This window comes from Exophiala aquamarina, assembly GCF_000709125.1.
Source record: "Exophiala aquamarina CBS 119918 chromosome Unknown aczIA-supercont1.4, whole genome shotgun sequence".
In the NCBI taxonomy this organism is placed as follows: Eukaryota; Fungi; Ascomycota; class Eurotiomycetes; order Chaetothyriales; family Herpotrichiellaceae; genus Exophiala; species Exophiala aquamarina.
In genome coordinates, this window is record NW_013550584.1 from 1,827,294 (window position 1) to 1,842,994 (window position 15,701).

At 51.4% G+C, this 15,701-nt stretch overlaps 6 protein-coding genes across 6 annotated transcripts; 3 read left to right on the forward strand and 3 right to left on the reverse strand.

Annotated features, from left to right (window-relative positions):
* Positions 1-1,631: 1,631 nt before the first annotated feature.
* Positions 1,632-3,802, forward strand: A1O9_05765 (uncharacterized protein; the record flags this gene model as incomplete). The annotated part of the gene is made up of 3 exons (XM_013404980.1): positions 1,632-1,953; positions 2,006-2,250; positions 2,315-3,802. 3 exons carry the CDS (start codon positions 1,632-1,634, stop codon positions 3,800-3,802), a joined length of 2,055 nt encoding a protein of 684 aa, XP_013260434.1.
* Positions 3,803-4,575: 773 nt separating this feature from the next.
* On the reverse strand, positions 4,576-5,454 carry A1O9_05766 (uncharacterized protein; the record flags this gene model as incomplete). The annotated part of the gene is made up of 2 exons (XM_013404981.1): positions 4,576-5,180; positions 5,262-5,454. 2 exons carry the CDS (start codon positions 5,452-5,454, stop codon positions 4,576-4,578), a joined length of 798 nt encoding a protein of 265 aa, XP_013260435.1.
* A 1,355-nt stretch (positions 5,455-6,809) lies between these two features.
* On the reverse strand, positions 6,810-7,151 carry A1O9_05767 (glucan 1,6-alpha-glucosidase; the record flags this gene model as incomplete). The annotated part of the gene is made up of 1 exon (XM_013404982.1): positions 6,810-7,151. One exon carries the CDS (start codon positions 7,149-7,151, stop codon positions 6,810-6,812), a length of 342 nt encoding a protein of 113 aa, XP_013260436.1.
* Positions 7,152-9,795: 2,644 nt separating this feature from the next.
* A1O9_05768 (uncharacterized protein) lies at positions 9,796-11,845 on the forward strand (the record flags this gene model as incomplete). Its single annotated transcript, XM_013404983.1, has 8 exons — positions 9,796-10,180; positions 10,234-10,338; positions 10,399-10,635; positions 10,698-10,844; positions 10,921-11,032; positions 11,115-11,244; positions 11,307-11,534; positions 11,621-11,845. 8 exons carry the CDS (start codon positions 9,796-9,798, stop codon positions 11,843-11,845), a joined length of 1,569 nt encoding a protein of 522 aa, XP_013260437.1.
* A 760-nt stretch (positions 11,846-12,605) lies between these two features.
* Positions 12,606-13,198, forward strand: A1O9_05769 (uncharacterized protein; the record flags this gene model as incomplete). The annotated part of the gene is made up of 2 exons (XM_013404984.1): positions 12,606-12,817; positions 12,877-13,198. 2 exons carry the CDS (start codon positions 12,606-12,608, stop codon positions 13,196-13,198), a joined length of 534 nt encoding a protein of 177 aa, XP_013260438.1.
* Positions 13,199-14,118: 920 nt separating this feature from the next.
* On the reverse strand, positions 14,119-15,256 carry A1O9_05770 (uncharacterized protein; the record flags this gene model as incomplete). Its single annotated transcript, XM_013404985.1, has 2 exons — positions 14,119-14,990; positions 15,049-15,256. Coding segments are annotated over 2 exons (1,080 nt in total), but the record flags the coding sequence as incomplete, so codon positions are not given.
* Positions 15,257-15,701: the final 445 nt, after the last annotated feature.

A 15,701-nucleotide genomic window follows, 5' to 3' on the forward strand; every position in this document is an offset into this window, starting at 1 on the left:
GAGTTACGAATCGCCACTTTGCACAATAGGACATAGTACTAGCTAGCTAGCTAGATCTTGAGAACGTTGACTCGCTGCATCTAAGATTTCAATCCTGGATTGATCGTGGCGAAAGCCTGTGGTGAATACTAGCAAAACTATTAAGCATTCGCCTTGGCGACACAAGCATGTTGCTTCAGCCATGGACGTCGTCAGCTCGCCTGTCACCTCCCATTGCTGCAAGAGGGGACTTTTTTGGTGAGTCACATCCACTCACTGCATGTGGTGAATTTCCCATGCATCGTGCTAGTTGCATACATGGTACGATGTACCATTACGAGCCAGCCACACGCAATACAGGTTTCCAGGCTCAAGAGCCGAGCTACATCCATATAGTAGTTCTGATCTCTAATACAATAGATTGGTCAGGGGCTGTACCTGTACCTCCGCGCATCTATACTAGGAAGCGGGATGAGGCCCGTGCACCTACATCAGCAATACGGATTATCTCGTACCCTCTCAGCCTCAGCTTGATCGTTCAGCCGGACACCCGGCTTGCTGGTTGACGTAACGATGTCTTGCGACGAGGCTTGCAACACAGACGCAAAGACGATAGAGTTCTCTAAAAATAGTAGTCTTTTGAGGGGAGTACTATTTACACCGTGGAAATGACGCATCAGTCTGCGTCGTATCGAGCTTGGCTCCAGCGCCGCTTTGATCTTCCCATCTACCAACATCTCAGGATCTCCTGGCCGAAGTGCTGCGTAAATACATGGTGACTGGGCTGTGTGATATTGGTACTTTTAGAAACACAGACAACCGACGTAGGCCACGGGAGGGCAACGACTGGCGGTAGATTGTTTATGCGGTTGAAGCAATGACGGAGAAAGGAACAGTTGGCCTGGAATGCGACTGGATAGACTGCGAAGAGATCGGTAGAGGAGTCGACAGGGGCGGTCCATCCACATCCACATCCACATCCACAGCCCTCCCCGCATAACAATCCCCGGGTTTGTCTATGTTGATTTGTGGAGAGCGAGTTGCCAGGGTGGTGCTTGCTGACGACAAGCTCCACAATCGAGGCGCTTGGTAGAATTGGCATTGTGGGGGCGGTTCGCACAACGGCGGCGATATCCATGGACCCTTATCTAGATTATCTTACGAGCAGCCACCCAGCCAGCCCCCGGCACGTGCGGCAGTCCTACACACCTCTACGCTGTATGTCCTCTATGCATTTTGATACCCCATGAATCCATCACTGCATTCGACAATCCATTCGACAGGGATGTAACAGTAGCCTTCTCCAAGATCAACCATCCTTCTTGTCGACATGCTTGTCCATGCTTGTTTCGAGATCCAGATGCAGTTGCTTGATTAGCTAGGCTACCAACTACACAGCACATATTCCCAACTACTGTGACACGGCCTCGCCCAACGAGGTGATCTCAAGAGGGGCAGCGTCTCGACTACATAGTACATTACAACTCTCGATATCCCCCCCATCTCACCCTTCCTATGTTCCAATTTACATCATCACCAACAATTTACCCTTCCGCAGTGTTGTGATACTCCTTCCGGGAGATCCGGATTCTCACTTGAACAACGCTTTCGCTTTTCCTTTTCCTTTGGCTTTCGGCCTAGTGCTCAACATCATGAAAATCTACGAAAGGGTCAAAGATGATATCCGCACTGATGTCACCTGGAACCGAGTGCACTACTATGGCATTCGAGGGCTCCGTGCTGCCCCAGCGGCGGCATTGCTGTACGTCATGGAGAAATTCCCCATCATTGGGTGGCTACCTCAATATGACTATCGGTGGATCGTGAATGATTTCGTGGCTGGCTTGACTCTGGCCCTCATGCTTATTCCCCAGAGTCTTGCCTACGCAAAGATTGCCACTATCCCCGTGCAATACGGACTGATGTCCAGCTGGCTCCCTGCGCTAATTTACGCCTTCATGGGAACCTCCAAGGGTACGCTCATGGTTATGTGCTCAATTGACGCCATACTGATTGTCTTCGACAGATCTTTCCACTGGTCCCACATCACTGATCGGTCTGCTCACTGCTGATGTGGTCGAAGATCTCACAAAAGAAGGTTACACCGAGCAGGCTGTCGCCTCAGCCGTCGCTCTCATGATGGGAGTGTATGGCCTGCTTTTGGGATTTTTGAAGCTCGGCTTCATCCTAGATTTCATTTCCATTCCTGTGCTTACTGGCTTCATCTCCGCTGCGGCCATCACCATCGGCCTAGGCCAAATTGCCAATCTCGTAAGTTGACCGCCAACTCATATGTACTCAGGACCAGCCTGCTGACTCGAGATACCCTCTTTAGATTGGCGAACAAAACGTCGGGAGCGGCACAGCAACCATCATCCATGATGTCTTCACAAACCTTGGCACCTGCAACGGCCGAGCTGCAGCTATTGGGCTTGCCGGGGTTGTCTTGTTGATCTTCCTCCAGAAGATTGGCGAAAAATGGGGCTCCAAGAACAAAATCATCTGGTTCCTTTCCATTACCCGTGCTTTCATCGCCCTTCTCTTGTTCACTGGCATCAGCTATGCCGTCAACAAAGACCGTGACTCCAAGCACTTCCTGTTCGACGTCAGCAAAATCCCCAAGAGCACCATCGTTCGCCCAAAAATGCCGGACACACATCTCATCAATAAAGTCATTGGTCGTAGTATCGCTGCTTTCATCGCATCTGCAGTCGAACATCTGGCCATTGCTCGAGCTTTTGGAGCCAGGAACAATTATGTTACTGATGCCAGCCAGGAACTTTGCTATTACGGTATCACCAACTTCTTCAACTCGTTCTTTAACGCCATGGGCGTTGGCGGCGCCATGTCCAGGACTGCAGTGAACTCTCAGTGTAAAGTCAGATCACCTCTGTCTGGCTTCGTCACCACGGCATTCGTCATCCTGTCCATTTATAAGTTTACCGGTGCTCTTTACTGGATTCCAAAAGCAACTCTTGCTGCAATCATTATCACCGCAATTTGGCCCCTTATTGGCACGCCCAAGGTCTACTACCAATTTTGGAAAACGTCGCTTGCCGACTTTATCGCAGCCATGGTCTCCTTTTGGGTCTCCCTCTTTGTCAGCACCGAAATAGGGATCGGTAGTGCCGTGGCTTGGAACGTGGTTTATTGCCTCCTACGCCAGGTCTTCCTTCGCGTCACCCACGTGGGCGTGGAGTCTCGGTCGGAACTGACGGCTTCATTGGATGCAGAGCGAGGCATGCCCTCGGACATTCCCCCCGACACCCGGGTCTTCCGATTCAATGAGTCGTTCTTTTTCCCCAATGCCCACCGGCTGAGGAAGACGATTTTCGACCTTGTGCAAACTTACCATGCGCCAGCGTACAGCAATCTAAACGGCGCCGAGGCAGATCGGACATGGTCAGTCGAGGGAGAGCGACGAGTCGCGAGACTGCGGAAAAGGGCCAAGACAGCGGGCCAGAATCTTCCACCAATCTACGTGATCGTGCTCGACTTTTCGAGGGTCAACTACATCGATACCACCGCCACCTCTGCACTCAAGGGTTTCTTCACCGAGGCTATGAAATATGGCGGCGAGAGGCTCGAGATCCGCTTCGCAAACATCAGCGAACACATCCGCTCTAGATTCGAGCGTGCGGGTTGGACGTTATTGGAGCCTAGCGCATCAGTCGACGAATCTGGGTCGGCGACCGTCAGGTCTTTCAGGACCGTGGCTGATGCTGTCCGCGCGCCGCGGACAGCTGACGAGGTCTTTGAGGTCGTTGTCAAGGCGGACTCGGACGAGACTGTAAGCGCCATGCAGAATGAGAAGCAAGCATAAAGCTGAATGATTAGCTATGGAGTTTGATGACTGAAGATGATCTCATGTTGAGCGCTTGGAGGCTCGGGCTTGCTTGACCCTGGCCCGGGTTAGTTGCAGGCAGAGTTGGTCTTTTGGGACGTATGGACGTACGACTGCTGGATGTATGTGTGGTTTCTCGTGAGTCGAACACGGGGATGGGTTTGGACCAGTGGGTCCTTATATTTAAGACCAGACATTTACATGACGAGCACATGTCAGCAGATATCTACTGTGGCCACTTTTGATAAGAAATGTTGTCCGAGGAAGATCTCTCATACTACGTTTTGGTTCCTCGAGTCCCTGGCTTTGACCGCAAGTGGTACAGAGGCCATGGATGTAACAAAAACGTTTAAGCGGACGGTGTGTTCGCCGTGAACGCAAGCCTTGTCTGATTTCATAGGAGATTGTGGGTTTGACGGCCGGCCAGTTTCGGACTTCTGGGACGCTACAACACTGCACGTTGACCGGCGTGTGGGCCGTGGGGAAATATAGATCCGGACAGTTGGTTCGATTGGGCTCTCAACGAGACTCTACGACAACTAATTACATTGTTCCGAGAACGATATCGAGGTGGGTACCTGGGCAACATTATCTAGATACAGTCTGGATCCCTATTAGGAACACCACGACCCGCTTGATTCTGATAGCCGTTTGTTTTACATGAGTTGCTCTTTTGCTGGGGTTTCAAAAGTGTCCTCTGGGAACTCGAGCGCTAGTGGATACATCCTCCTCTGTCTCGCCAGCCTGGAACCTCAGTCGAGACGGATGGTTCCTTCGGCTTTCCAGAACACCCAAACCAATGCCAACGCGATCTTGATCGCCCCTGCAATCCAAAGTGGATCTGCAATATCTCCATTCTTGGTGAGGAAGCCACCCAAGATGGCACCTGCCAGCAGGGCCAGCGCCGAGATGAATCGCCGATTGCGCTTGGAGTTCTGACTCATCGGGATAGTAAACAATCCAGGGTCGAACATCAGGTCGCAGTAGGTACTGGTGAGGACGACGGTGGGGAGCTCATTATAGGCGAGCATCCGGCTCATGACGATTTGTCCGGCGGACTGGAAAGATAGCATGGCCAATGGGAGCAGCACGATCAGGTTACGGGGTAGCTGATTCCCGGCGTCTTTGTGCACCACGCCGCTGACGACCAGTCCGGCACCGATGAAGCAAAGCAACGCTTGGAAGACGAACGAGCCGGCCATGGTGCTGCGGCGCAGAGGTCCAAGATATCGCGCTGCGCGACTAAAAAAGTAGGTGCCAATGCAAAAACTCAAGATGGCGGTACTTGACTTGACCCATCGATATGGCTGGCTAAGAGGCTGTCCTGACATTCCCAAGCCCACGTAAACAGTGTTTCCTGGTCAGGAGACATCGTGTCAATGGTAGTTCAGTCGTGGATGGCCGGGTCAACGACACGGCTCGGCTCTGAGAAACTCACCCGTTTGCATGCTGACGAAGCAGCTCCAGACGTTGAAGACTGCACTGTCCACGAGACCAGAAATGAAGCAAGCAACCAGCAATATCACGTCTGCCCATGATTTATCCACGTCCTGCGCGAGATATTCCTTCCATTTTTCGACCCGTGATTTCCTTTTCCCCAGGTCGTCGTCGATAGTATTGTTGTCGTTCATGATGTACCAGTAATGTCTGATGGTCGCACTATCAATAGCAATATCGTCTTAGAGAAGCTGATCATATGAAACAGCGTTGTTCGGATGGTCTTCCTAGTAAGTGATTGTGACTGTAGATGACCTGGGTCCAAAGCACCCCCTCACTGTAGATCAGGCCTTGCTCAGGAGCATGGAGCTTGACTGGGACGAGGCGTACACAAGACTTTCGTGCGGCTAAACCATGAAGCTCGGCGTTCGTCCCACCGTGTCGAGGTTAATTCAGCGGTGACGAGCGGCCCGTGAACGTAAGAGATGCGACGTCTGCCACGGCCAGACTCACACCAACCAAGTCAGACCCTGTTCAAGGTTCTCCACACGTCCCTAGCTTCCTCTAGAAATCCGGTCCTGAGACGCAAGATGCTGTCAGATGTCCACCTGAAGTGACCATCGCCAAGGGTCATGCGCGAGGCCGCTTAAACGATATCCCGGATCGATTGGGAGGTCCGCGATCTTCTCGATCGTAATCCGTATTTCGAATCCATCCGCTTGATCTGACCATGCTCGTTTCTCAGGACCGCGGGGGCCTAGATGTCCGAAATACTATGTACTTGCCAAGGTGAAAGTGAACGTCAAGGCTCCTATTGCCAAGGGTTTGGAAAACTGGCGACTTACCCGGTTTGGGGACGAGGGCAATGCTGTTGGCGCCTAAATGACTATCGACAAAACAAGCTGGCACGCAACCTTGTGATGACGATCAATGAGTCAGTGCTACAGCCTTTGGAATGCTTTGGAATCATGGAAAATAGGCTCCAGGAGGTCATTTGCCTGGTAATTTTCTATATAAACCAGAAGGGTGACCATAGAGTAGAAGAAGACAGAAATCTCAACTACGCTGACTTGCCTGTATCGATTGGCCCGTACAGTTGTACAGTCCAAATCCTCCAACAGCGAATATAGAGTACATTTCGCTCAAGAACTCGCGTATTCGAGGCCCGTTAGATACTTGTTTCTCTAGAAACTAGTAGTCCGACGTCTCGTCGGTGATAGGAGCATCGGGCAGCCCAAGAAACCTTACTGTACAGGTTAATTGTATTAATCCGGAAACCGTTTACTCCTTTTCGAAGCCAAAAGTGCATTGAGGTCTCATATATAGCGTTGCGAGTCTCGGCGTTCTCCCAGATCAGGCCTGGTTGTTCAGGACAGAATAGATGAAGGTAGTATTCCCAAGTTCCCTCGTCCCAGGCCCAAGCGCTACCACCAAAGTGACTGCTCCGGTTATTGGGAGGTTTGCGATTCCCCTGGGTGTCATATCGAGGTGGACGCCAAAAGTACCAGTCGCGCTTAGGACTGTCTTTCGAGGAGCGGGACTCTTTAAATTAATCATCATGTTCGTTGGAAGTGTGGTTTGTAACTAGGTCGAGTAAGACTTTCATCCCACGCTCATGGCAAGCAGCGATAATGGCTTCCATATCCCCTACCGTTCCGTAAGGGGGGGATACACTCTCATAATCCGAGATATCATAGCCCATGTCCTGCTGAGGGCTGTTATACATAGGAGAAATCCATATTGCATCTGCTCCAGTATCTTTGATATAGTTGCTGCGTGACAGGATTCCAGGCAGATCACCGATACCATCTCGGTTCGAGTTCTGGAAGCTGGCAGGGTATATCTGATATATGTTCGCTTCCTTCCACCAAGGACGCGTGCTATCAGCCATTGTCAACGCGAATGTCCGTCTGAAAGAGAGAACATTTTACTGTGTAATGTAGGTGCGATGTAGATGTTGAATAGAGAAACAACGAAGTTATCGGAGAGCAAAGGCTTTATAAAAGAGTAACTCCGCTAGGGAAACCATCGGAGGTCTCGTTGTCTTTAAAACTCTCGCCACAACATCCAGTAATGGCCACTGGCGCCCTTGTCGACATGTTTGAATGACGATTTAGGAAACCCCATATATTGGCCCGGAACAGAGCTGGTATGCATACCAAGCGTATGATCATACTATACGGGTGCGGTGTTGGCAAAGCTAACTGGCACAACCAGGGCCGATTTGGGGATACTGAAAAAAAGCGCAGTCGATAGTTTTCCGCGTCAGCCTCAATGTTCAATCCTCTGGGTGAGGCTGGATTCCTGAAAATGGTGAGCTGAGCGATGGCGCTGTTGCAGAGACCTACAGTATCTTGCAAGCATTATCCAGGAGTCCCATAGCTCGGCCCGATAACTGGGCATCCGGGTTCCATGAGGAGGCTTCGTGCGGGGATGCTTTTCAGCATCGCTCGTTCGTGTGACGGCAAACCTCATGGCAACGTCAATGATTCAACATACTCTGTATAGTCTTCAGTCAAGGTTGAGTTGGCATACTTTAATTCGAGGACGACCGTAATGACAGTTGCTTTCGACGCCAATTACAATTCCACGCCCACAACTGGACGAGATTCAATAAGAACTGCGTGGTGAGCAATAGATCTTGTATATTTGATCGAACCTCAGCAATGTCTCATGGTGTCATCGCCAAAACCACATCGGCGACTGTGGTTGTGATCTCAAAGAGTTTAGGGACGAGTCCCACATTGTAAACTACAATGCTGTGATTCGACAACGCAGCTAGGCACGTCTCGAGCTGTTTCGACAGTCGTAGGGGCATAAACAGCGAAAGGCTCTCTGGCTGGCCGGCTTTGAGGACAGTAGCATGTTGGACATAGCCATCTGCCACACCATGGTCCTTGGCTACTGCCGCGGAATGATCAAGTCTACTTGCTGTATAGGCGGAAGCATGGTAATCTCGAGCTCCCAAGACGGATATGCCAGTTGCTGGTATTTGGCCTGGATCCAATCAGACGTTACCAGGGATCGGTCTCCCATCCAGAATCAGACGAAGTCTTTATCAACAACGATATAAGTCTTGACGATGTGGTTCCAACCTCGCTCAACAGAGGTTCGAGATGCGGCTGCCACATCTGGAAGCGATGGCAAACGGTCGAGACAAACGGCCGTTGAGCCGAGCTTTTCAGGTAAGAAGGGGGCATGGAGGCTGGTGGCATGGACGTAGAGAGCGTGCGATACCGCCCTTGAGACCGTGTGATCCTGTCGCCCCGACCGGCAGCTACAACAAGGGCATCTGGAAAAGTGCATGACAAGGGTGGCCGGGACAGCGGAACTTACGACGCCGGCATTCGTTGCAAGCATGAGATATGCAGGGCCGAGACATTCGTGGACAGCTAGGAGAGATAACGAAGCAATTCGAGAGGAAGGCTATAGCACGAAAGGGTCGTCTACAAAGGTCGCAGAGCCCTGAATGTTGTCTCCTAGGTTCTACTACACGAAGAGCTGTCTCGGCTGCAGTAATATCTTAGTCGCTTTACTTTCAGGACAGGTAACTTGGACCTTATGTGGCATCTCAGCCCCGAAGAAGAATAGCCGTCGAGTATGTTTGTCTCCATTCCGCCCAAGAATGCATTCGGTTGGAAGTGCTACCATTTGAAAGTGACACTTCCGAGCTTTCGGCCCACTGGCTTTATGACTGACCAGAGAATACACAAGGGGCTCTCGCACTAGTCTTCCTCCCGCAAATAGCTAGGCTGCGGTAAGGTCTATATATAAAGAGGCGCATCGAGTCCATGGATTTGTCCTCCTCTTGGCCTCGAATTGAAGATTTTTATCAAGAGTCCACATGGCCGCGTCGTAATAATAGGAGTAGATCCCACCTAAACCCGTTTGATATTGATGCACCTACCTATATTCCTGTGTTCCCTCAGATGGGCCGTATTGGTCTCGATGGTGGCGGGACAGGTCCGCAAGTCAGAAAATCCTGGTGATGTTAATGCGATCATACAAAGGTCATGCCAGAAAAAGGTGGTGCCTCACCGTACATCATTATGCTGGAGACATATTATTCCGTTCCGCTGGTAAACCTTACGAGTAAAGTTGAGAGCATTTCATCGGGCGTGTCTCCTGGATAGCTTCTCTTTCGTTGGCTACGCCGACTTAATCGAACTCGTGGTGTTTGTCTTATCTGTTATAATCAGAACATACCAGGGACAAGAGAAGTCTGAGTCATGACTGGCTTCGCGGCGGAGTCAGCAACCACGTTACGCGGTGCGGTGGGGATCAGGGTAGTTCGTTTCGGCTGTCTAGTTAATAGTACCTCGGTCCAGCTACGACGCGACTTCAACTTTCGGCTGTCAGTAAATATGTATCACTGTATCAGAGCTTGGCATAATCAATACTCCATCCAGTATTACATTTCCAATTTGCCTCAGGACACTCTCTGGCAATGTTGTTTACTGTTATTGATCGCATCTCGAATCATTCAGGACACCACCCACAAAAGTCTAGGTTAATCCTAACCACGTTCTGCCGCCATGAGTCCAAGATTTGACGTCCCAATCATTGTCGGCGTCGGTGATTTCATCAATCGTTCGCTTTCTGTGTCGGATGCACGTGAGCCATTAACCCTTATGCTCAATGCCATTCAGAAAGCAATCAACGACACCGGCCTAAGTGAAGTCAAAAGAGCGAGCTTACAGGCGAGCATCGACAGCATTGACATTGTCAGGACATGGACATGGCCGTATGACGACCTACCTGGTCTTATCGGTCAGAATCTAGGTGTCGATGCTACGCATAAGTCCTACACCGAACATGGTGGCAACAAGCCAGCCAAATTACTCGACGAAGCTGCCAGGAGAATTTCGAAAGGTGCTACTAAGGTGGCTGTTGTCGCTGGTGGAGAGGCCCTAGCTTCGTGTGAGTACCAAGTGTACGCTGTGTCCGAAGATTTGGAACAACTAATCCTACAGTGACCGCGTGCGCCCAAGCCAAGAGACTGCCACCACCGGGATGGACGAAGACGAAAGATAACGTTGATTCAGTCTTCTCGGCCAGTGGGAGAGATCACGGTACCTGTGAGCTACTCTAAGTCCCTTCTTGACTATCCTGTTCTTGCCATGCTTACAACGCACTAGCTGTTGGTGGAGTCCACTCGATCGGGGACCCGATCCATATCTATCCTCTGTTTGAGAATGGCTTTCGCGCACAGCGACGACAGTCTCTGGCGGAGAATCATGACGAATCTGCTCAACTATATGCTGATTTCGCCAAGGTTGCAGAGAATCAACCTTTCGCCTGGAATTACGGCTCGCGGAAATCAAAGGAGGATATCTCTACCGTAACCAAGCGGAATCGGATGATCTGCTTGCCATGTATGCTAGTTACACACAAAATTCGACCATCAGACTGCCTTCGCTAACGTAGGTATATCTAGATCCCCTCCTCATGAACGCTTTCAATACTGTAAACCTTGCTGGGGCAGTCATCTTGACATCAAGAGCCTATGCTGAGGAATTAGGGATACCTCCGGCAAATTGGATTTATGCATTGGGAGGAGCAGGCACACGCGACAGTGATGCATGTGAGTAAAGTCCTGTCAATGAGTGGCCCGGTGTACGATCTGGCACATTACTTATGCGTTACTCAATTCCTCTCAGTCTGGGAACGACCAAACTACTATTCTAGCCCCTCCATTGAGCGCTCGATTGACTCGGCCCTCGAAGTCTCTGGTATCACGAAAGAAGATATTGACTTGTACGACTTCTACTCGTATGTGCTCTTTCCACCCCATCTGGCGTCGAGTACTTCTCGGCTGGACACCAGAAGGAATCGAACCCTGACATTCATCCAGGTGCTTTCCTATTGTTCCCAAGATCGCAGCGTCACATTTGAAATTGCCAATCACCCATGGCTCGAAATCATTGACCCTGCTGGGAGGTCTGACAAGCTTTGGCGGCGCTGGCAACAATTATTCCATGCATGTAAGAAGCCTTTTCGCCCAGCACGTGTCTTTTGTTGTTTTGGGCGCTGACAGCTCCGCCAGGCGATCACAGAGATGACACGGCAGCTACGGCAGGGCAAAGGACGCAACGGCCTGATTCTCGCCAACGGTGGCGTAATGAGCTACCAGCATGTGATCTGCTTGTCAACCACGGGTCGCCGCGACGGATCGGCATATCCTGCGGAAAACCCGCTGCCGGAAATGGTCACCGACCTTCCAGTTCCCGTCGTCGATGTGAAGGTGGAAGGCAATGAGGAAGCAACGATTGAGGTAAGCCAACCTTGATCTTTTATTGGCTAGTCATTTCGTGCGAGGCAGCGGAACAAATCACGCTGACGACCTACCCATGCGTACAGACATACACGGTCGAGTTCAAACGCGACAACACCCCTCTCCGGGCGTACATTGTCGGCCGCTTGAAGAGAAGTGGCCATAGGTTCGTGGCCAACCACGGCGATGAAGAGACTCTGAAGGAGATCTCGTCGGGCTCGGACGAGAAGATCGGACGAACAGGCCATGTCCAGAACGATGGGAAGAGGAATCTCTTCGTGTTCAGTAAGCATCTGGATGCAAAACTGTAGTATGCTATTAGTTGGCAGCACGGCGTGATGAGAAGGTCGGACGTGTTAGAGGGCCAGATCTACGAGTTTTCCACTTTTGCCGGTGTAACTGCCCACAGCCGCGCTCTGATGTTGTTGACGCCCTGCCTGAGGGAGAGACATGGGGTTATTTACACCAGGCAGATATCTATATCTGGGTAGGATTTCCAAATATTAGCTAAACAAGGACTCCGTACATAGCCACGGCCTAACCAATCAACTAACTAATTAGTACCTCCTGTCCTGAAAACAGACACCCGCAAAATAGTATCTGTCATGTCGTCATAGACTGCGCGAAACCGCAGCCTCGTCAGGTCAAATGCGAGCTGAGTTATGTAGTTTCACGCCCATGCGGAAGTGTAATCCTAATTACAACTCGCCCCACCCGAAAACACCGAGTTCGTCCAGGTCGGCCGGACGATCGACCCTGGAGACAGATGTGGTTGGCGAGACGCGGGCCATACGACACCGGCGTTTCTGGCGTCCAAGTGTGGTTTACATACTACACCAGAAGGACGGAAAGGTGGAGCCTTGACTTAGGAAGTGACCTTTCTCACACCCGACACTCGGCATCGATCATTTAGGATATCTGGGAGACTATCTAGGCACTTGAGTGATGGCTGCAAACTCCCCCTTTTACACGAACCTTCCCGAGTGAGACCAGACAAGCAAGACGGCAGGCAAGATGGTAAAGGTAATAGTAGGGATGATGGGGAGCTCCGTCGCAAAGGGATCCTCCTCAATGGCGACGGCCGCGCAGGTGTCCTCATTCCTCGGCGTCGTCCACCGACACGGCATTAAGGAACTCGACACCGCTCGCGTCTACAATGCCGGGAAATCCGAAGAGCTCCTCGGTGCAGTCTCCGCCCACTCACGCTTCGCAGTATCAACCAAAGCGCCCGCCTTCGCCCCAGGCTCTCTCTCGGAGCGGAACATCCTCGACAACTGTGCCAAGTCGGTCGCTGTGTTGAAGCAGGAGAAAATCGATTCTACTACCTCCACGGCCCGGATAGGACTACAAGCCTCGAAGAGCAATGCCGCGCGATCAATACGCTGCATCGCGAAGGTCGGTTCGATCGCTTCGGCGTCTCGAATATCTCGGACGCAGAGGTCCAGGAGATGTACGACATCTGTGTGCGTGAGGGCTACGTACTGCCGACGGTGTATCAGGGCGGGTATAATCCTATCGGACGCGGACCGGAGAAGACGCTGTTCCCTCTGCTCAGGAAGCTCGACATGTCGTTCTACGCCTTCTCGCCGCTCGCAGGCGGTCTGCTGGCGAAGCCGTTGTCTGACATACCGACCCGGCTAAAGGGACGCGGTTCAAGGAGATGAAAATCTTCGGCGATACGTATCTAACTCCGGGGATCCTAGAGGGACCGGAGAAGGTTCAGCAGAGTTGTGAACGGGAGGGTGTTTCATTGCTAGATGCTACCTACCATGCGGTGGTTCGTGCATCACTCACCCTTGACAGCTGAGGACGGTGTCATCCTCGGCGCATCTTCTGATGCTCAGATTGAGCAAAGTTTGAGTGCGTGTGAGCAGGGGCCGTTGTCTGTGGAGATGCAGCGTGCGTGGGAGGAACTCTGGGCCGTAGTGGGCATCAACCCGCCTAGGTATCATAGTTGATGAATATGTTGTTCGGGTTCCGAGTATTTTTGGCGAGAGCCCCAGTGGCCCCAGTGTCACAGAAAAGGCTTTCTATATAACTTCCATGGTAATAATCACTGACCAGCACTGAGGGCTAATGGGGAACAAGCTCAAGAGTCAATACCAGGCATGTGCCGTGAGTGAAGGTGCAAGCAACAACATCGCGACCCTAAGTCTATGTCTTTTCCCAGCCGCCTCACAGCGCAGGCGTGGTCGTTAAATAGCCTGGGCGGTAAAATAGCATTGGGTGAGGAGCAGCGAATTCAAGGCCATATGTCAGAGTGAGAGGAGGATCAATGCCATCAATAACCAGCAAGAATAGAGAGTTTTCTTTGATCGCACGCTCTGTGGTCGGTGCACACGCGTTCCGCAAAAAGAAATTGTCTGTGGTCGTAAATGATTTCCCGGGCCTATCTGCTCAACAACAGGAATGCTTAAAATCAAAACAATCCTTCCTCCCTCCAATATCAGCTGACACTTACATATCCTGGATGTACCGCCACCCCTTCCATCGCCACTGCGGTAGGGTGTCGAACAAGTCCCGGAAATGGGCCTCCCAACACCTGTTCATTTCTCTCCCTAGCTTCGAACTCCTCTACCGTGTAGACCTCTCCGGTCCACAGATCCAAGACGTTGTCTGGCTCATGGCGATACCGATTCCCACACCGCTCACCAGCCCGAGCGCTTATCTCCACCGACCAATTCATCAACACAGTTTGCTGGCGGTGCATGGCGACGAGCATTTGCTTCACGGTCAGAGATCTAGCGGATTTCGCGGGTAGATTGGTCGGGATGGGGTCTCTAGCCTGAATCGTGGCGAGGAGATATTCGTACTGCTTCCTCAACCAGTTCGGGAAATGTTTCTTCTCATCGAATGGGACGTCGGGATTATGTAGTTGCCAAGTTTGGAAGGCATGTTCGGCGAAATCGTGGATCGTCTGCCTCGCGAGATTGAAACAGTAATGCCACGAATCAGATGTCGACTCGGGGGACGCAAAGATGATCCGAAGCATGAGGCGGTGATGGTTCTTGACTAGTCGTGTCGTCCATACTGCGTGCGCTTCGCATATGTGCCGAAAGAGTCGGTAGTTAAGGGGCGCTTCGAGTAACTGGCAGCGGCTCAGGCGGCCGTTGAACGGTTGGAGAAGGTGAAGGCTTGGGCTTGTTGGGAAGGGGGAAAATTCGGATAGCGTTTGGAAAACATGAAACTGATGGACGGCAGTATTGGTGAGTTCTTCTGCTGAGGAGAGTTCTTCTACGTGACGTGGCTCGCCACGAGCAGGCTGAAGCAATCCCGAGGTTGGAGGATCAGTCACGGCATCGAGACCTTGGGTTCTAACTTGATATCGCTCGAAATCATAAGCCGTAAGCTCTCTGATCGATTTACCCGTCCTCGCTGATTCTTTGGCTAGTCTATCTCCCTCGACTCGCTTGACTGCAGTAAATATAGGCAAGGCCTCTGCTGGCAGGGTAGGTACTAACACACTCGACAGTCAGTATGGTGTGTGAAGACAAGGCTTTCATGAACGACCCACAGATTAATCCTTCCTCTGACGCTTGTGCCTGCGCCAGTGCATCATACTCCATGTTTTCCATCACAAATCTTGTCCATTGTAGATGTGAATATGCACCAGGCCAGTGCTCGATCTCATGATATGCGAATATGCACGTCACAACAAATTGCCCGGGCGAGGGCTCTTTGCCCCGATTTCCCGCCAAGAATTCATAGAAACAACGCCCCTTGTGGAAGCGCTTGTCTGCATATTCAATAAGCTGCTGTATACGGACGGATTGATGTCGTTGCCGCGAAATAGCCAGCGGAGAGACTTCCAAGTGGGGCTCTGGGCGAGGGAGATCGATGACCCAATCGCTCGGGCGAAGATTATGAGGAGGGTTTATCCGATAGATGTCTTTAGCGGAGAACATGACGTGAGATGCGGCCGATGAACGGAATCAAGCGCGATGAAGGAGCAATAAAACGAAGAGGGGTGGCCGACGGGGTATTAAGGTGGCTGCAAAAAGGTCAGTGAACAACGCAGCGGAAGTTGATACAGATTACAGGGACGAAGCCGACAAGATCTGCTTGGGCAGTCCATTCACTTTTCTAGGAGATATCCTTCACTGCCTCTTGGATCTTGCCACGCAAGATTCACCATCCGTCACCGCCAGAGCGTTGTTCGTCCCTTCG